General features: G+C 32.8%; 1 protein-coding gene across 2 annotated transcripts in view; it reads right to left on the bottom strand.

Annotated features, from left to right (window-relative positions):
• Positions 1–11,943, bottom strand: part of LOC103510819 — a 28,754-nt gene extending 16,811 nt beyond the window's left edge. The window contains exons 1-2 of one of the 2 annotated variants that reach the window (XM_008475521.2): positions 11,793–11,943; positions 8,591–8,679 (exon numbers count right to left, since the gene is read on the bottom strand). In XM_008475521.2, the coding sequence (XP_008473743.1) occupies positions 8,591–8,672 (82 nt within the window). In that variant the 5' untranslated portion in view covers positions 8,673–8,679; positions 11,793–11,943. Of the gene's footprint in view, positions 1–8,590; positions 8,680–11,583; positions 11,674–11,792 lie in introns of those variants that run through there. The other variant, XM_026824845.1, reaches the window with a different exon arrangement.
• Positions 11,944–14,541: the final 2,598 nt, after the last annotated feature.

The following is a 14,541-nucleotide window of genomic DNA, read 5'->3' as shown; positions in this document are numbered from 1 at the left end:
GAGATCAATATCAAAATCAGATAGGTATAGGTATTTACTGAGCTTATCACCAACTTTTTCTTTCATTTTTTCAATTAAAGTTGAAAAGTTGGGCGGCAATACAAATTTATTTTATTTGTAATTTTTATTTACTGTTACAGGCTATTTCTTTTGAACTTTCAATTTACTTTTAATTAACTTTGGAATAAAGTCATCAAGGCAAAAAATGCTGAAGTGCTTTTAGAATAAATCAATTTATTATGCTGATGGGCCTTTTCAATTAACATCAGTGACAGAGTGTATTCTTGTAGTATGTTGGGCTCATTATAAATATTAAAATTATTATTAATACGTATTTTATTTGAAAAATGATGGCATTATTTTGAAGCTTATAGTGTAACATCTTCATCTTTTGAAGGTTAGGTCGGTCCAGTGATGGAATACAAATCGAAAATTAAAAGACGAGATTTCATTTTACAATCCAAGTTGAAAGAAGCAGAACACTAATCTTTGAATAAATAATTAACTGAAGACCCATTTAAATTATTGAAACGACCAAATACTGAAAATAAACTACCAAATAAAATTCAGATATTTGGTAGGAATCTTATCATTCACAAATTTTAAGAGATTTTACGGTATTCATATCAAAGACAGGTTGCCGAATGACACAAACTGTAGTCGTATTGCATTTTTTTCTTTTTATTACCTCTTTATTTAACAGGACCTACTGTGACCTACATGTGAGTGTATTAGTGACATTGAAATATTCGGTCAGCTCAATAAAACGAGACACTTCTGACTTTAAACAAAAGTATCTACCTACTTAAGTCTATAAAATTACAAGAATGAAACAAATAGTAAGGATTGGAGTAGGAAGGAAATTCATTCGAAAATATCTGCTCTAGAATCAATTGTCGGTTTCAAAAAAGATTAGTCTGGTTCTGATCTAACGAGGATGACGACAAATACCGGCCTGTTAAAAAAGGCAGAAAAGAAGATTTTGCTATACCTATTGGCTTAGTATTTAGCTGATCTAAGTTGTGCTACCTACTTACTTATTTGTTACCAATTATTTCTTAGTTTTGAATTTAGGCTAGGAGAGCTCGTAGAGAAAGTTAATTAAAATTTTACAGACGAGACGCCATAAAAAAGTTCACTTAAATAATAAAGCCAGAAACGCGGGAAAAGTAAAAGAGGCATACAAAGTTGTAAATATTTTGCATTATTGAGTTTTTTTAAAAGAACTTAATTCATCGTTGCTAGGGCTGATTGCTATAAATTTGAATTTTCTGTATGAATAAATAGCAGGTGCTTATTTATTGCATATTCATCATTGAAAGTAGGAATGTGCAAGTCGAATTTTTTGCTTCTAATAAATCAGCTTTTGTAACTGTAAATGAGTGACATTCTCAATGTGATATTTTCAATGCCAGCTGGGCGCATAGTGGACCTGGCTTTATCAGGCCACTTTGATAATAAGTAGGTAGGTAACTAGGTACCATCATTATTATAATTATATCTTTTTTTTTTCTTTATTATTATTAGGTATTATTAATATTTTTTATTATTGTTCTATTTACTTGTACAATGGGGATTCCCCGTAAAATAAATTAAAAAAAAAAAAAAAATTCAGTATAGAGACCTAATGACCTATGATGGACTTGCCGATATATTTATTTTATCTATATCTATACACTAATAATAAATAGCTACCTACCTCTGATTTACACTTTCCCCAAATCATACAACTAATTGTGATAGGAATGTTACAATGTAATTGTATAAACTGATCTTTTTGGATCAGACAGAAATATTTTCCGCAGTGAAAGGAATGCAGAAATGAAATATGTATCAGATCTTCGGATTGGATTGTTCTGAATACCTGTCTGTGGTCACATCAGGTTTAACTGTTCATTTGGTATTGTCACCTCTATACATAATATTCTATTTTCTATTCCAGCAGGATAATAGCAATCTCTTGTCCACCTAGTCTCGATATAATACGAGTGAGAAAACTCAACTCTCCTGATCAATGTATGATTTTTCATCAATGTCGCTCTCCTAGTGTCACTGACTTCCAATTTCATACATGACGTACAGGATTCAACTAAATCCGACACTGGGAAAGGAATCAGCATCTGAGCTAGGAGTAGATTACCCATATTAGGATAGAACAACATTTGTGAGACCAGCGCCTTTTGTCCTCATTAATTTTACAATCAATAAATTTCTAGTGGATGCTCCAAAATAACTTACGTATAGAATGCTTGTATAACAAGTAGTACTACTATTTTAACTGTAAAATTGTGACCAGTGGAATTGTAAAAAAGTTCGAAAAAATTTCTTCCTCATTAACCAAAACAAACCTTAGGGGAACAAATGGAGCATCAGTGCAGAAAAAAAGCTTCTTTCAAAAACTAAAACAATCAAGAACCTAATTCGAAGCCACACACAGAGCTGAAAATTTTTTTCTCTCTTTAGTTAATTATAACAACTAGAATAAACGTTAGACATGTACTTAAACATGGAGCAAGGTAATAGACTTTTATTCGTCTCTAATTAACATAGATCAGTGCTTCTCAAAAAATTTCAGGAAATTTTTGGAAAAAAGTACCTATACCTACAGAGATCTTGTTTATTTTAACTTACAAACTTATAGAATCATTGAGGTGCAGTTTGGCATTAAAAATTTAGTGATTTTAAAGAATAGTTGTTAGATACGTTTATTTTCCCCCATTTTGAATTCCTACTTTTGAATGGTTGAGAAAAGCTGATACAAATGAAACCTAGACAACAAGTTGGTAATGACTAATCTAACACAGAAGTAGATTATGCTAAGCAGAAGAAAGTTCAAATCTGTGCATTCATTTTGAAATGCTAGCTTTTAAAGTTATACTTATTTACTAAAAATGAAGCTTGAAACTTCGTTACAGTTATTAAATAAATTAAACGTTATTTTTCATGCATGATTAAGAGAAAAAAATGCCCTTTTTTGGTCATTGTTCGTTGCTGTCCTACAAGTTCTCCTAATGCTAGAAATCAGAACAGATTTAAAATATCTACATGTTTCTTCAACATGTGTAGATACCAAGCTTAATTATTTAAAATGGTGTTCTAGGATGTCACGCCCTGCGATCCTACAGAAGTGGACCGGATTTCAAGATTCAAGTATCTTGCAAGCTTAAATACCTAGCTGTACATTGTAGTATCAAATAATTGATCTACTTTGAATGTACAATTCAAGACAATGAATTTTTTTTTTTTTTTTTTTTTTTTTTTTTTTTTCCCCTCTCTCCTCTAGTATCCATTACCAACTAACTACCAAGAGAAACGTTGTTTCTTGTCAATGTTCTAGTGTGATAGATTATGAGCATCTGGTTGGACTCTGTAAGTTTTCGTTACAAGTGATGGTTTTGTCACACAGTACGAATATTGGTACACACACATCAGGCCTCTTCACATCTCATGAAAGAAAGATTTCCTAGTGTACTAGAAAACAGGGGTAGATTTGATTTTTGGAGATAATGTTTAGGACAGTCACTGGCAGAAATAATATAAACTTATTATGACATGAAAGCGTGGGCTTTCATACCGAGCCATAGATGGTGCAAGAGGCGTCTCCACTAGTGATCATGTAGATGGTGCAAGAGACATCTCCACTAATCATTCCACATTAGTAAAGCTACCAATCGCATTGTAATCAAAATGACTCTCAATGAGTTTTTAGAAAATTCCTTCCATGGGACTGAACGCTCCTGGGTTCTTTAGACTCAACTATAGAAATAACCTTTTATTGACACGTTATATGCATATTAATAAAAATAATACGTCAAGCTAATAACATTCTTTATGGTTAGTTATCGAGGAGTCAAGGGAAATTCAATTTTCACTTGGATAAAATTAGTCACAACACTAAACAATGTGAAAAGTGTCTATTGATGTCTGTGCGTTAAATGTAGTTCGAATGATTATAACCATATTCAGGATAAGAAATGGTCAAGATCAGTATTATGTACAAAAACTATAGCAATAAGTAGGTACGATTTTATTTATTTAAATCAGGTAGGTACTCTGAAATTTGCATAAGTAGGTACTTCCTATTGACCTAAAATTTTCTAACTGTACTCTTGGAGGTTGTACTGAAACTTACCATCAGAGTATTCTTACTTTTAACACCACTATTTTATGGAAATGTTAAATTGGCAAGTACGGAAATTATAATAGCTGCTATTCATTATAAAATATCGGTACGAAAGTTCATATACCGATGAGATAAGAGAAGTTTGATCCCGCATGAAAATAATCAGTCAATCAATCACTTCCACCTATACTCTGAATAACTAATTAAAAACAACAAACTTAATTTTTAACCCAGAGAGAAAACCGGGGAAAAAATAGGCCGTGAAACGTCTATCTCGATAACACTTATTTAAACCAAACGGGTTAACAAATTCACATTGTTTACTAAAGTCCGTCTATTTCTCGTACAATTACCTACTTACATAAGTCCGGGAAACAAAGAAGAGAGGAAAGAAGAAAGCAACGAACTCTTCTGGAGAGAAAAAGTTCGCACGTTTAGAATAATTATGATTAATTAAAATTTCTAAAACTTTTTTTTTTTAACTTTTACTCCTGGATGGTACAATTTGTAGGGCAAAAGGTTCCTAGATTCCTTGTGTTAATTACATATCGATATTTTCGATACTAACATAGTGGTAAAAAAAAAAATTAGAACATAATGATAGCAATGATAAAAGTAGAATTAGAAAGGGTCAAAATATTCAGTATCCCAAAAGAGATTTGGCGTCTCCACTAATACTTCGTATTTATACGAGTACAGTCACAAGACATTGGCCCTGAGTATTTCAGGATTACTCCTGTCATTCAATATTTTAAGTCCTCTAATTTTATATTGTCCACTTTTTTCTGAACTTTAGAGGTATTAGTAGACTTCTATTTCTTTGTTTAGTACAAAGGACTTTGCAGTCTGATTAGGGCAAGATAAACAAGATATATTCTATTCTAGGTATTGTTAATGCCATCACCCTATGTCGTTCCAGCACCAGAACGGTCAAAGTTATTCATTCGCAAACCCTACGGTTCGTCTGTAAATAATGATAGGTAAGCGAGTAATTAAACTGTACTGGCACATCGCGTAATTAAAGGGATAAAGTCCATAGAAGTAACGTAGTCTAGGTCAACCAACGTGGAAGTGCAAGATATTATGAGTCTAACATTACTAACACACTTGGCACAGGAGTTCACATTAGCATAAAGAACTTAATACAAACACATGATAGTGATGGTTAGAATAATAATAATAATAATAAAAAAAACAAGGTGAACGTAAAAATATTATCATTTTATTTATTTGTTTCACGAGCAACGTATGCCATTTGTGAATTGCTCGTACATATTCAAGATAGACAGCTATTTAAAAGTTTTTACCTATGCCACCAGTGACTGGAATCTTCAACTTTCGGAGTTTGGGATTGATGCCTTCGGGGAGCCTAATAGAACTTGGGTTTGGAGGGTGGACAAGAAAAGGAAGGTTTAAAAAAAAAAAAAAAAAAAAAAAAAAAAAAAACACACACAAGGTGAACGTAAAAATATTATCATTTTATTTATTTGTTTCACGAGCAACGTATGCCATTTGTGAATTGCTCGTACATATTCAAGATAGACAGCTATTTAAAAGTTTTTACCTATGCCACCAGTGACTGGAATCTTCAACTTTGAAAGCTATAAAAAGTAGATAAATAGGTACCAAAGCAATACAAGGTTGATATCGCATTATTTGATATTTTGGAGATTTCTTTTGGTCAAGATCTATTCTGTTAATTCATCCTCTACCACTCTTATGGATTAATGCCTCTAGTCACTTAGTTTTCACAATATAGGAGTAGTTGTCTGAGCATTCAGACCTCTGGGAAAATATTTCGAGCCCGAGAAGACAACATTGTCTTTGTGACAGTCATTAATTCGTCAGCACCATTGTGGCATTACTGTCCAGTTCCCACTGTCACTTTTCATTTTACAAGGTACCTTACCAATGAAGATTTTCTTCTTAGATCTTGTGCTTCTTCTCCTTCTTCGCTTTCTTCTTCTTTTTCTTCTTCTTCTTCTCCTCCTCCTCCTCCTCCTCCTCCTCTTTCGTCTTCTCCTCCTCTTTTTCTTGTTTTCGTACACTAAGGATCAATGTTGAGTTCAACTTATACATATAGTTATCTGTTTTGGAAAATGGTACATTAGATATCTCTGACTATAAAACCTATAAGGTGCCAGATTTTCTTGGAGAATCTACCATACACATTACACATAATTATTATGTTTTTCATTGAATAAGGAACTTATTTTGACTAACATATGAAAACTGCAAATCGCAACCAATGGGACCCATCTCGGATTGTTTTCTGTGTTAATAGAGCTTAAGACAAAAATGTTATCACTTGGAACACGACTCACGCTCGTAAGTTTTATTCATGTTGACAATTCATTGCCCTGACTGTTTCTAGTCATGATCATATCAACGTGAAAGGTAAAGAATGTACATCTCGGGGATCTTTATTGTTGAAACTTATTGTTTTTTTCCTACAGAGAATAAAAGTTGCTAATCTTTTGTTTCAGATAAGAGTGGGCTGACTTGTATGGGTTTTTCTCCGGAGCGGAAATTGATAATAATATTACTGTAACTTACAAATGGATATTTGAAACAGGGAACTTGAAAAAAAAAATGAAAAGTGAGAAAAAGGTTTTTAAACACTGTGTATGAATATTGCACCCTCAAACAGAAGAAAAAGGAGGTTTCACGTTAGTTTACTCTAAATTTAATTTCCTTTGCAACCTCGCGGAAAAAACACCTAAGTTCCATCGGTCCAAAACAATAAATTTTAATAATTTCCTTATCCAAAGACAAAGGTTTCAACAAGCCCGTTTAAGCGGGGAGGTACTCGCGGTAAAATTTACTGCCTTTGTAAATATGTTGTAATTACTCCCATTTCAACCTCACAAATGAGTGAAGAATATTTTATGCAAATTCTGCTATCAAAAAGCCTAAAGGGAATAATAGGAGGTACTGAACACTCGGAGTAGTTAACTGTCGTGTTAGAGATAGGGATTCTTGTTATAATTCATAGATCGTTAAGTAACTGTATGTTATAGATCTATCTTATAGCCATAGGTATAAATATATTCTATTTTCATATAGAAATGAATTGCTTATAACTATGTTTACAGTATGAATGCGTGCAATTGTCCATACCATGTAAATATTCTTTTAGAATGCTCATTGTAACTGCTGGGGTAAAGGGACTTTTTAGTCTCATTCGAGCAGGATAAACAAGGTATATTCTATTCTATTGTAATGTTCTTATTGAGGTACTCTTGAGTCCTACAGGAAAATCTGACAACAGCTGCTAATTATAAAGAAGGAAAAAAAATGGTCACTTGTCCCGTGTAAATTTTCAACAAAAGCCAGTTCAGCCAATCCTGATAGTAACCCAAGAGTTTCTACTAAACCAAGTAAAGCCTGCTCAAATCAGATCACTTTTAATTCGTATCAATGAACCAGAAATATCGAGGAAACTAATTCACAAGAACCGCTCCGCCTAGAAGTACAGAAGGAAGATCAATAGAAATAATTACAAGCATGATAATGACCTGGTGAGGTCACCTTGATCACCTTCTGAACAAAACGGAGAGTCCAAAGAAGATAACCAAAGAAGAAAAACTCTAGGAGATTTAATAAGTGAAAAGAAAATAATTTGAAATTGTTTTATGTAAGATGCAAGTGATGAAATAAATAATTGTTTAATGAGAGTGATGGGTAAAGCTGTATCAGATTAGGTAAGGTAATGGTCAACATCATGATCTATCTGATGTTGATGTACAAAATAAATAAAAGTATTTACATAGACCTCACTGATTTCCACGCCCAACGTTTATTTCTAGGAGTATCTACATAATTATTATAAATCCAGATTTGTCGGGTCTGATTTTGGATATGGTGAATTATTCAAGTGGGAGTAGGAGTTGGTACTGATATACCTACCTGATACTGTAGGCAGTATAAGCTATACCTATGTACCCTAAGACAAGCAAAAACAACAATAAAACTCAGAGCAAACTGTTAAAGAAAAAACAAGAATGAGAGTTTACCTTTTATTTTCTAAAAGCAGAGTGCATCTAGATATTCAATAAAAGTGCATTAACTTTCATTCAGCCTAAATAACAAAAAAAAGTTCAAGCAATTGAAAGTTTTAAAGAGAAAGGATTGAAAAAAGTATGCTAAGAAGGAATAATAAACTTTTTAATGGTGAATAATAAATACATAGGAGTTTATGCAGGTACAAATGATAGCATTGCTAAGGTGACTGTGAGTCTGAGAATAAGTTCTTGTGTAATTTGTTTAGATTAAAATCTGACCAGATAAACACAGCAGAGTTTAGTGTACTGATAAGTACTTTCAAAGGTGAAGAGGTTCTTTCCGCGAATAAGAATAAAATGAAGAAGTAGAAAAATGAAAATTTTAGATTTATAGACACTTTGGAAAAATATTAAAAGATTCTTGTTGTTAATAATGAAAGCAATAAAAGTGTTGGAATCTTACCTAATGTTAAAGCTGCGTTGCCACATAAAAGTAGTATTGAATATTTGTAAATTGTGAATATACTCGGCTTACTACTCCCCATTGTGAATCTGAAACAAAACATAAATTAACAACATTAATAAATAATTCGGAAATCTTTAGAATAGATGCCACATTGGGTTTATCATACTTATAATGTACAAAAATGAACAATTGATAAGCAAAAATAAGTTTATTTATTGTAAATTTATATTTGTTATTTGGATATTTTGCTTTTTCAATTGTTATTTATGTTGATATAATTTTGTTCAATAAAAGTACTTATATTACCATTACCATACAGTGGCGAACAGAAACTTGATCAATAACGGTCGAAGAAAAAAAAGAGTATTTCAATTAATAAACTTAATACTTATTTACAATATAGGTAAATAAAATTCGCATTTATTAATTCACAATCCTACATAAAGTATTCGACTTTTTACCGAAACGGAAGCGTGAAAGACTTGCAAAAATTACTGCATGAAGTTCATGCAATCAGAGGAATTTTCTTTAGAACGGAACTGATTCAACTGATCCAAGTTATAACCGGATATAATGTTGATAAAACTTACGGTATTAGTGAAGTTTCAAAATAAGGTTACTAATTTCAATTAATGTAACGATGTTGAAGCATGTAATAATAAAAAGCATTGCAAAAATCAATTATTGCTAATGAGCTCCGTATTGTAAATTGTAATTGTATGGGGTGTAAACTGTTTTATCTTGAATAACATGCATGTTAATTACGCTGTGCGTCGCAAGAGAATTAGACATCAGTATAATAATAAGAACCCTGCACTTTTCAGCGGCTAAACAAGAAGCTCAAACCTTTCTCTAGATCAAGAGCTGATAAAATCTCAAAATGGAGAATATGCCGTACTCTCGACTTTCTTAGGTACCTAGGTAACATAATATTAAACATGAATTGATCAAATCATTTCTCGGGGCAATCAAAGTGTACGCATTTCAAAGTGTAAAAATTATCAACATAATGGAAAGTAATGAATACTCGTAGACACCAACAAATATCAAAGTTGTGTACACCCGAGAATGCTTGCATAAAATGTAGGTAAATAAAATAAATCTCCTTGAGTGTAAGATGTCTAACGCCTCTCCTACTAGTCACTAGTCCCAAGACACCGTCTATCAGTAGACAAATCCTCGCGTCTATCAGCATTAAATCACCCAATGTCAAATGCAGCAGACTAAAATTTATGGCAAGAATAAACTAAGTGAAAGAATCACTTTTATTATTTTCCTTTCAATGTTTTCTCTGGCCTCTACGAGCCTTGGAATTCTTAGGGCTAACCCTCCAACAGTTCGTTGTTTGCTTTATGCCAAACTGCCTATTGCAAATAAAAAGTATATAACTACCTGGGTATCTACTTCTATTCAAGGGGAAACATTATCTCAGTATAACTCGATTTCTTAAATTTTTACATAAGTAACTTAAAATCTTTTCTACCTATTTTTTGCTATTTTTCATTGTCATCTATGTATATGTATTATTTATTGCAAATAAATAAAGAGTATATTGTTGGAAAAAAAATCTATTAATCTGTCTAGAATAGTCTAGATCAACTTGGTGATGTTATTTCCCTCTTTATTTTTCACATTTTCCGAGTATGAACCAAGAACATGACTGTATTCTGGCTGAATTTAGGTACCTGTTTGTAGAAGATGAGTAGGTACTGTCTTCCTAGAAGTGAAGAGTGCAAGACAGCAACTCTACAGAAATACTTCATCATTCAACAGAACCATAGAAGATTTTCTTCAACTCGCAAAGAGTTTAGAGTCTTCGAACAGGAAGAAAGTTTGACCTAAACCCAGTTGAGAGATTCCTTAACTGTGGGATTAACAGTATAGCTGCTTGGTTGCTGAAATAACTCCTACTACCTAAAACAAATAATGTGCTATGCATAATGATAACTTCCTACTTCCTTCGGTCAAACAGAGAACAGAATTGAAGGCGTTCTGCAAACACACCAAGTTGTGAAAAACTCAGGTGTGTTTGTAGCGGCACTAGCGTTAGAAATGTGTACCTACCTAATAAATTTGAAAATAATTATCTGCGCCATTCTGGTCGATTCCACCGAAGAACAAAATAATACATACTACGTACTTGATCTATTGGGTTTTTATGACGTTTATTTAGATTTTCCAGAGAAGAATTCCCGCGAAATTGGCGTGGCGTTTACTTTACCGGGCGTGCTTTTTGAATTCAATGAAAACAAAACGGCAAGCGATTATGTTCAGTTTTTTGTGAAGAACAATAAATAAAGAAAAAGACTTTGAACCATAGAGGCTCCATAGATTTCAGGTTTAACCAAATCCAACAGCCAAAGTACCTACATAAAAATGTGAACTCTGTGATTTATATCCAGTAATAAAATGTAAATACTATAATTATACACTTTTATAGATTTCTTTAGTGAAATAATTCAACGGACTACATCACAGAAACTCGTAAAATTTGAAAACACCATTGAAAAGACTTACAAGATGAAGTTACCGATAGCCTATAGGTGATGCAAAATATGTTCTAGGGGAAAATCATTAACTTTTGTTCCTTGCACATAGGACTCGTGCCATAGGAATAAATTTCAACATGGAATTTTGTCAATAGCTATTACCTATTTCGATCCTTTAATCTTAATCTCATTCTCGATTAGGATCATCCACTGAAATAATTAATCACAATCTTGGTTCATTGAATGATTCTTATGAAGTTGACATACCAACTTCTTTATTGATTCCTTTGAACTGACATTGAATAAACACTCAGAGGTGACTGGGGAAAATCGGTTGCAGAACAATTAGCAACCTTTCAACAGTAACGAAACCACAATGGGTTCGACACTTGAATGAAATTGTTAATAGGATCATGTGAATGTGTGTGAAGGTAAAATACCTCGATATGGAGCGAAAGAAACAATGAGAGAGGAAAAAGAAAAATGATTGATTTAACAAACCACAGCCTCCGTCATGTCAAGACACAAGTTGAGAAGATAGAAGAAAGCAAAGATATCTCGAGCTGCGTCCACACGTGAGACAATTTCCACAAAAACTGGAATTGGAAATAGAACTACCTTATATTTAAACACTCAGATTAGGGTGGAGGCTACATACGTACATAGTCGTAGTTACGCCAACAATTTGTATGCAACAGATCAATACTTACTTAAAAATGGAATCTTTTCTTTTCGAATCCGTATTCAAGAAATGGCTTTCATTTGTTAAAATCTGGATCTAGAATTTGGAAAATCTGGATCTAGACACAAAAGAAGATTAGACGAACCAAGATCTTTTCCAAGGAAATCGTCAGAAGTCAAGGTGTGCACGAGGCTAGGAGCGAAGAGTAGGAGAGTACACGAATAACTGGAGCAAGAGAAGAAAATATTTAATTAAGAATCTAGAATCTTGTAACGTGATAGTCCAACATGTAGGTACGCTGAACAACGCAAAAAATATAAGTAACAATAAAATGACCGGATTTAAGTCTCTTCTGTTCAAAGTGTTAGCGAAAAGCGTAACAAGAGAACCACTCGCTTCAGACAACAATTTGAATAAAAGTAAAGATGTGCGTAAATGAAAGGATTCATTTGACGTAAAACAATTTTACAGAACAATCCTTTACGAAATACATACATCAAACGTCATACATCCCCTTCTAATCTCAATCGACGCAGACTTGGATTTTCTAAAAGACCTAGGTCCTAGGTACTCCAATATACACAACATCAGAATCAGAAACCTTTGATTTGAAAAGTCATTTTGAATAACTCATGTTTGAAGTATTATCATACATGGACCCAAGTCCTGAAGAGGTATCTCCTCTCTCACTCAATGACTCCCCACAGGTCTTCGTCCCAGCGACCTCAATAATTCTCACCACTACTGGCAGATTATTGAACGAGAAAAGAAGCAATCATAATAACCGAACCATCTTACCATTACCATGAATTTCCCAGCCATCTCTCACTGCTCGATATTAACGTTATACTAATGTTACAATCCTTCGTCATTAGCAAGCTCGATGTTTTCTGATTTTAATTATTTCAACGTAGGTATATACTCTTATATCATTGTTCAGAGGTTCGGATCGTTTCCAAAGAAAATCAGAATGGTATCTACTATCTATTGATCAAGTTTTCCAGGAGGCGCTGGGCGACAATTGATAGATTAAGGCTTGATTAAGCAAAGTTTTGCAACTCAAAGCGCTACGCTTTTGCAAAATTATCAAAGAAGGATTTTAAAACCCATAATAATCGTAAAAATTGAACTGGTTCCGGGATAACGAAAACAATAGAAGGAGTATTTGTATTTCCTTGCAATTAGGATAGGTAATGGTACTGTGCTACGTTCAAAATCCACTGTGTAGTTGAACTTTAATATTAAACTGCATTCCCAAGTAATGGCATAATTGAAATAATTTGTGTAAAAAATCTAATAGAGGTAAAATTGAACTAGAATGTAAAAATTGCATCGTTCATAATAATTCAAACTAGATCCGGAGTGTAGATTTTTTTCCAAGATAATACTATATCTAGCATTGATATATCTGAATTCTGTGATGGGTGTATTATGTAATTGAAATAATAATTGCAATAACATCATGAATTTCAAATGAACTTTTACGTACTGAAGCGAAGAAATGAGGAGAAAATGAAATTTACAAAGAACATTGAAATGCAAATAATTATTTATCGATCGTACCTAGATTATATAGAGAGACCTTGACTCGAAGAGACATTGAACTTAAATAAGACTCCCAATCAATCATAGATGAAAGACAAGTAGGTACCTATCATTGCAGATTACCTAAGATTTAATAAAAAGATGTTCCAACTTGCTAGTTTCATTCCAAACAGACATGACGTGCTTCAAACAGAATTCGCATACATTAGGAAGGTTAGAAATTATTCATTGAACTGACCTAAGATGCACTAAGCGTGGGATCATGAATGACGTTTTGAGAGTAAATACAAGCTCAGATTTGAAATGATTGGAAATGTTTGGCTAGTGTTAAATTTTAGCCAAGCATTGGTCATGATTTTAACTGAAATTACACTGGTCAAGAAGGACCCCATTTATGTGGCAACCCTAGTTCTAATGAATTCAATGATAAGATCAAGTCTAGACTTTTAGGATTATAATAAATCACATTTAGCATCATATTACATGTCTTTAGTAATACACATTACTCTGGTAACTACATAATTTTATGTGCCCTAAAATTGAAATACATACCTACTTATTCGAATTATTATTATATTTTTTTTCTTTCCAGACATGAAATCAAGATCATTTTCTTCGAAGATAGTTGCATTTAAAAACTTCAAACACGTTTTCCTCAAGACAAAATATCGACTTGTACACTTTTTCTAGATCGCCTTTCAATAATTCATAGACTCTACTGATATTATAAGGAATATTACTCGATAATTACACTCTTGTATCTGTTATTTAAATCTAAACCTAAAGTAACTGAGATATTATAGTGCAAAGAATAAGAAGCCGGTTAAAGTTTATGTATGTATGTACATTAATGTACAATACCCAGACAGGTAGGTATTCATATTCTGCAAATATAAATATTATAGCCACGAACGAAGAAGTAATTAGTCTAATATACCCACTAGGTGCATACAGGTATGTATTAGATTGCTACTCCTTTGCAACATGTAAAACACTTAAATAACTTGATCTGTTATTATCAAACTGTAATACAATCTACTTGTGGTCTATTACTCTCTTGTGTGACATTTATATTAACCTTCCAATCAACGAATCGCCCATCAGGATTTAAACACAGATTTTATAACTTAAAATGCTTATGTTACCTATGTACGTAATGGTGGACAAATTATTTTATAACTCTCGATGAAACCTACCGTTCAATCAATCCCAATACGAGAGATGCTACACAA

Source organism: Diaphorina citri, unplaced genomic scaffold (genome assembly GCF_000475195.1).
Source record: "Diaphorina citri unplaced genomic scaffold, Diaci psyllid genome assembly version 1.1 scaffold29, whole genome shotgun sequence".
In the NCBI taxonomy this organism is placed as follows: Eukaryota; Metazoa; Arthropoda; class Insecta; order Hemiptera; family Psyllidae; genus Diaphorina; species Diaphorina citri.
Note: the sequence above shows the minus strand (reverse complement) of the source record. Positions and strands in the feature narration are given on the sequence as shown.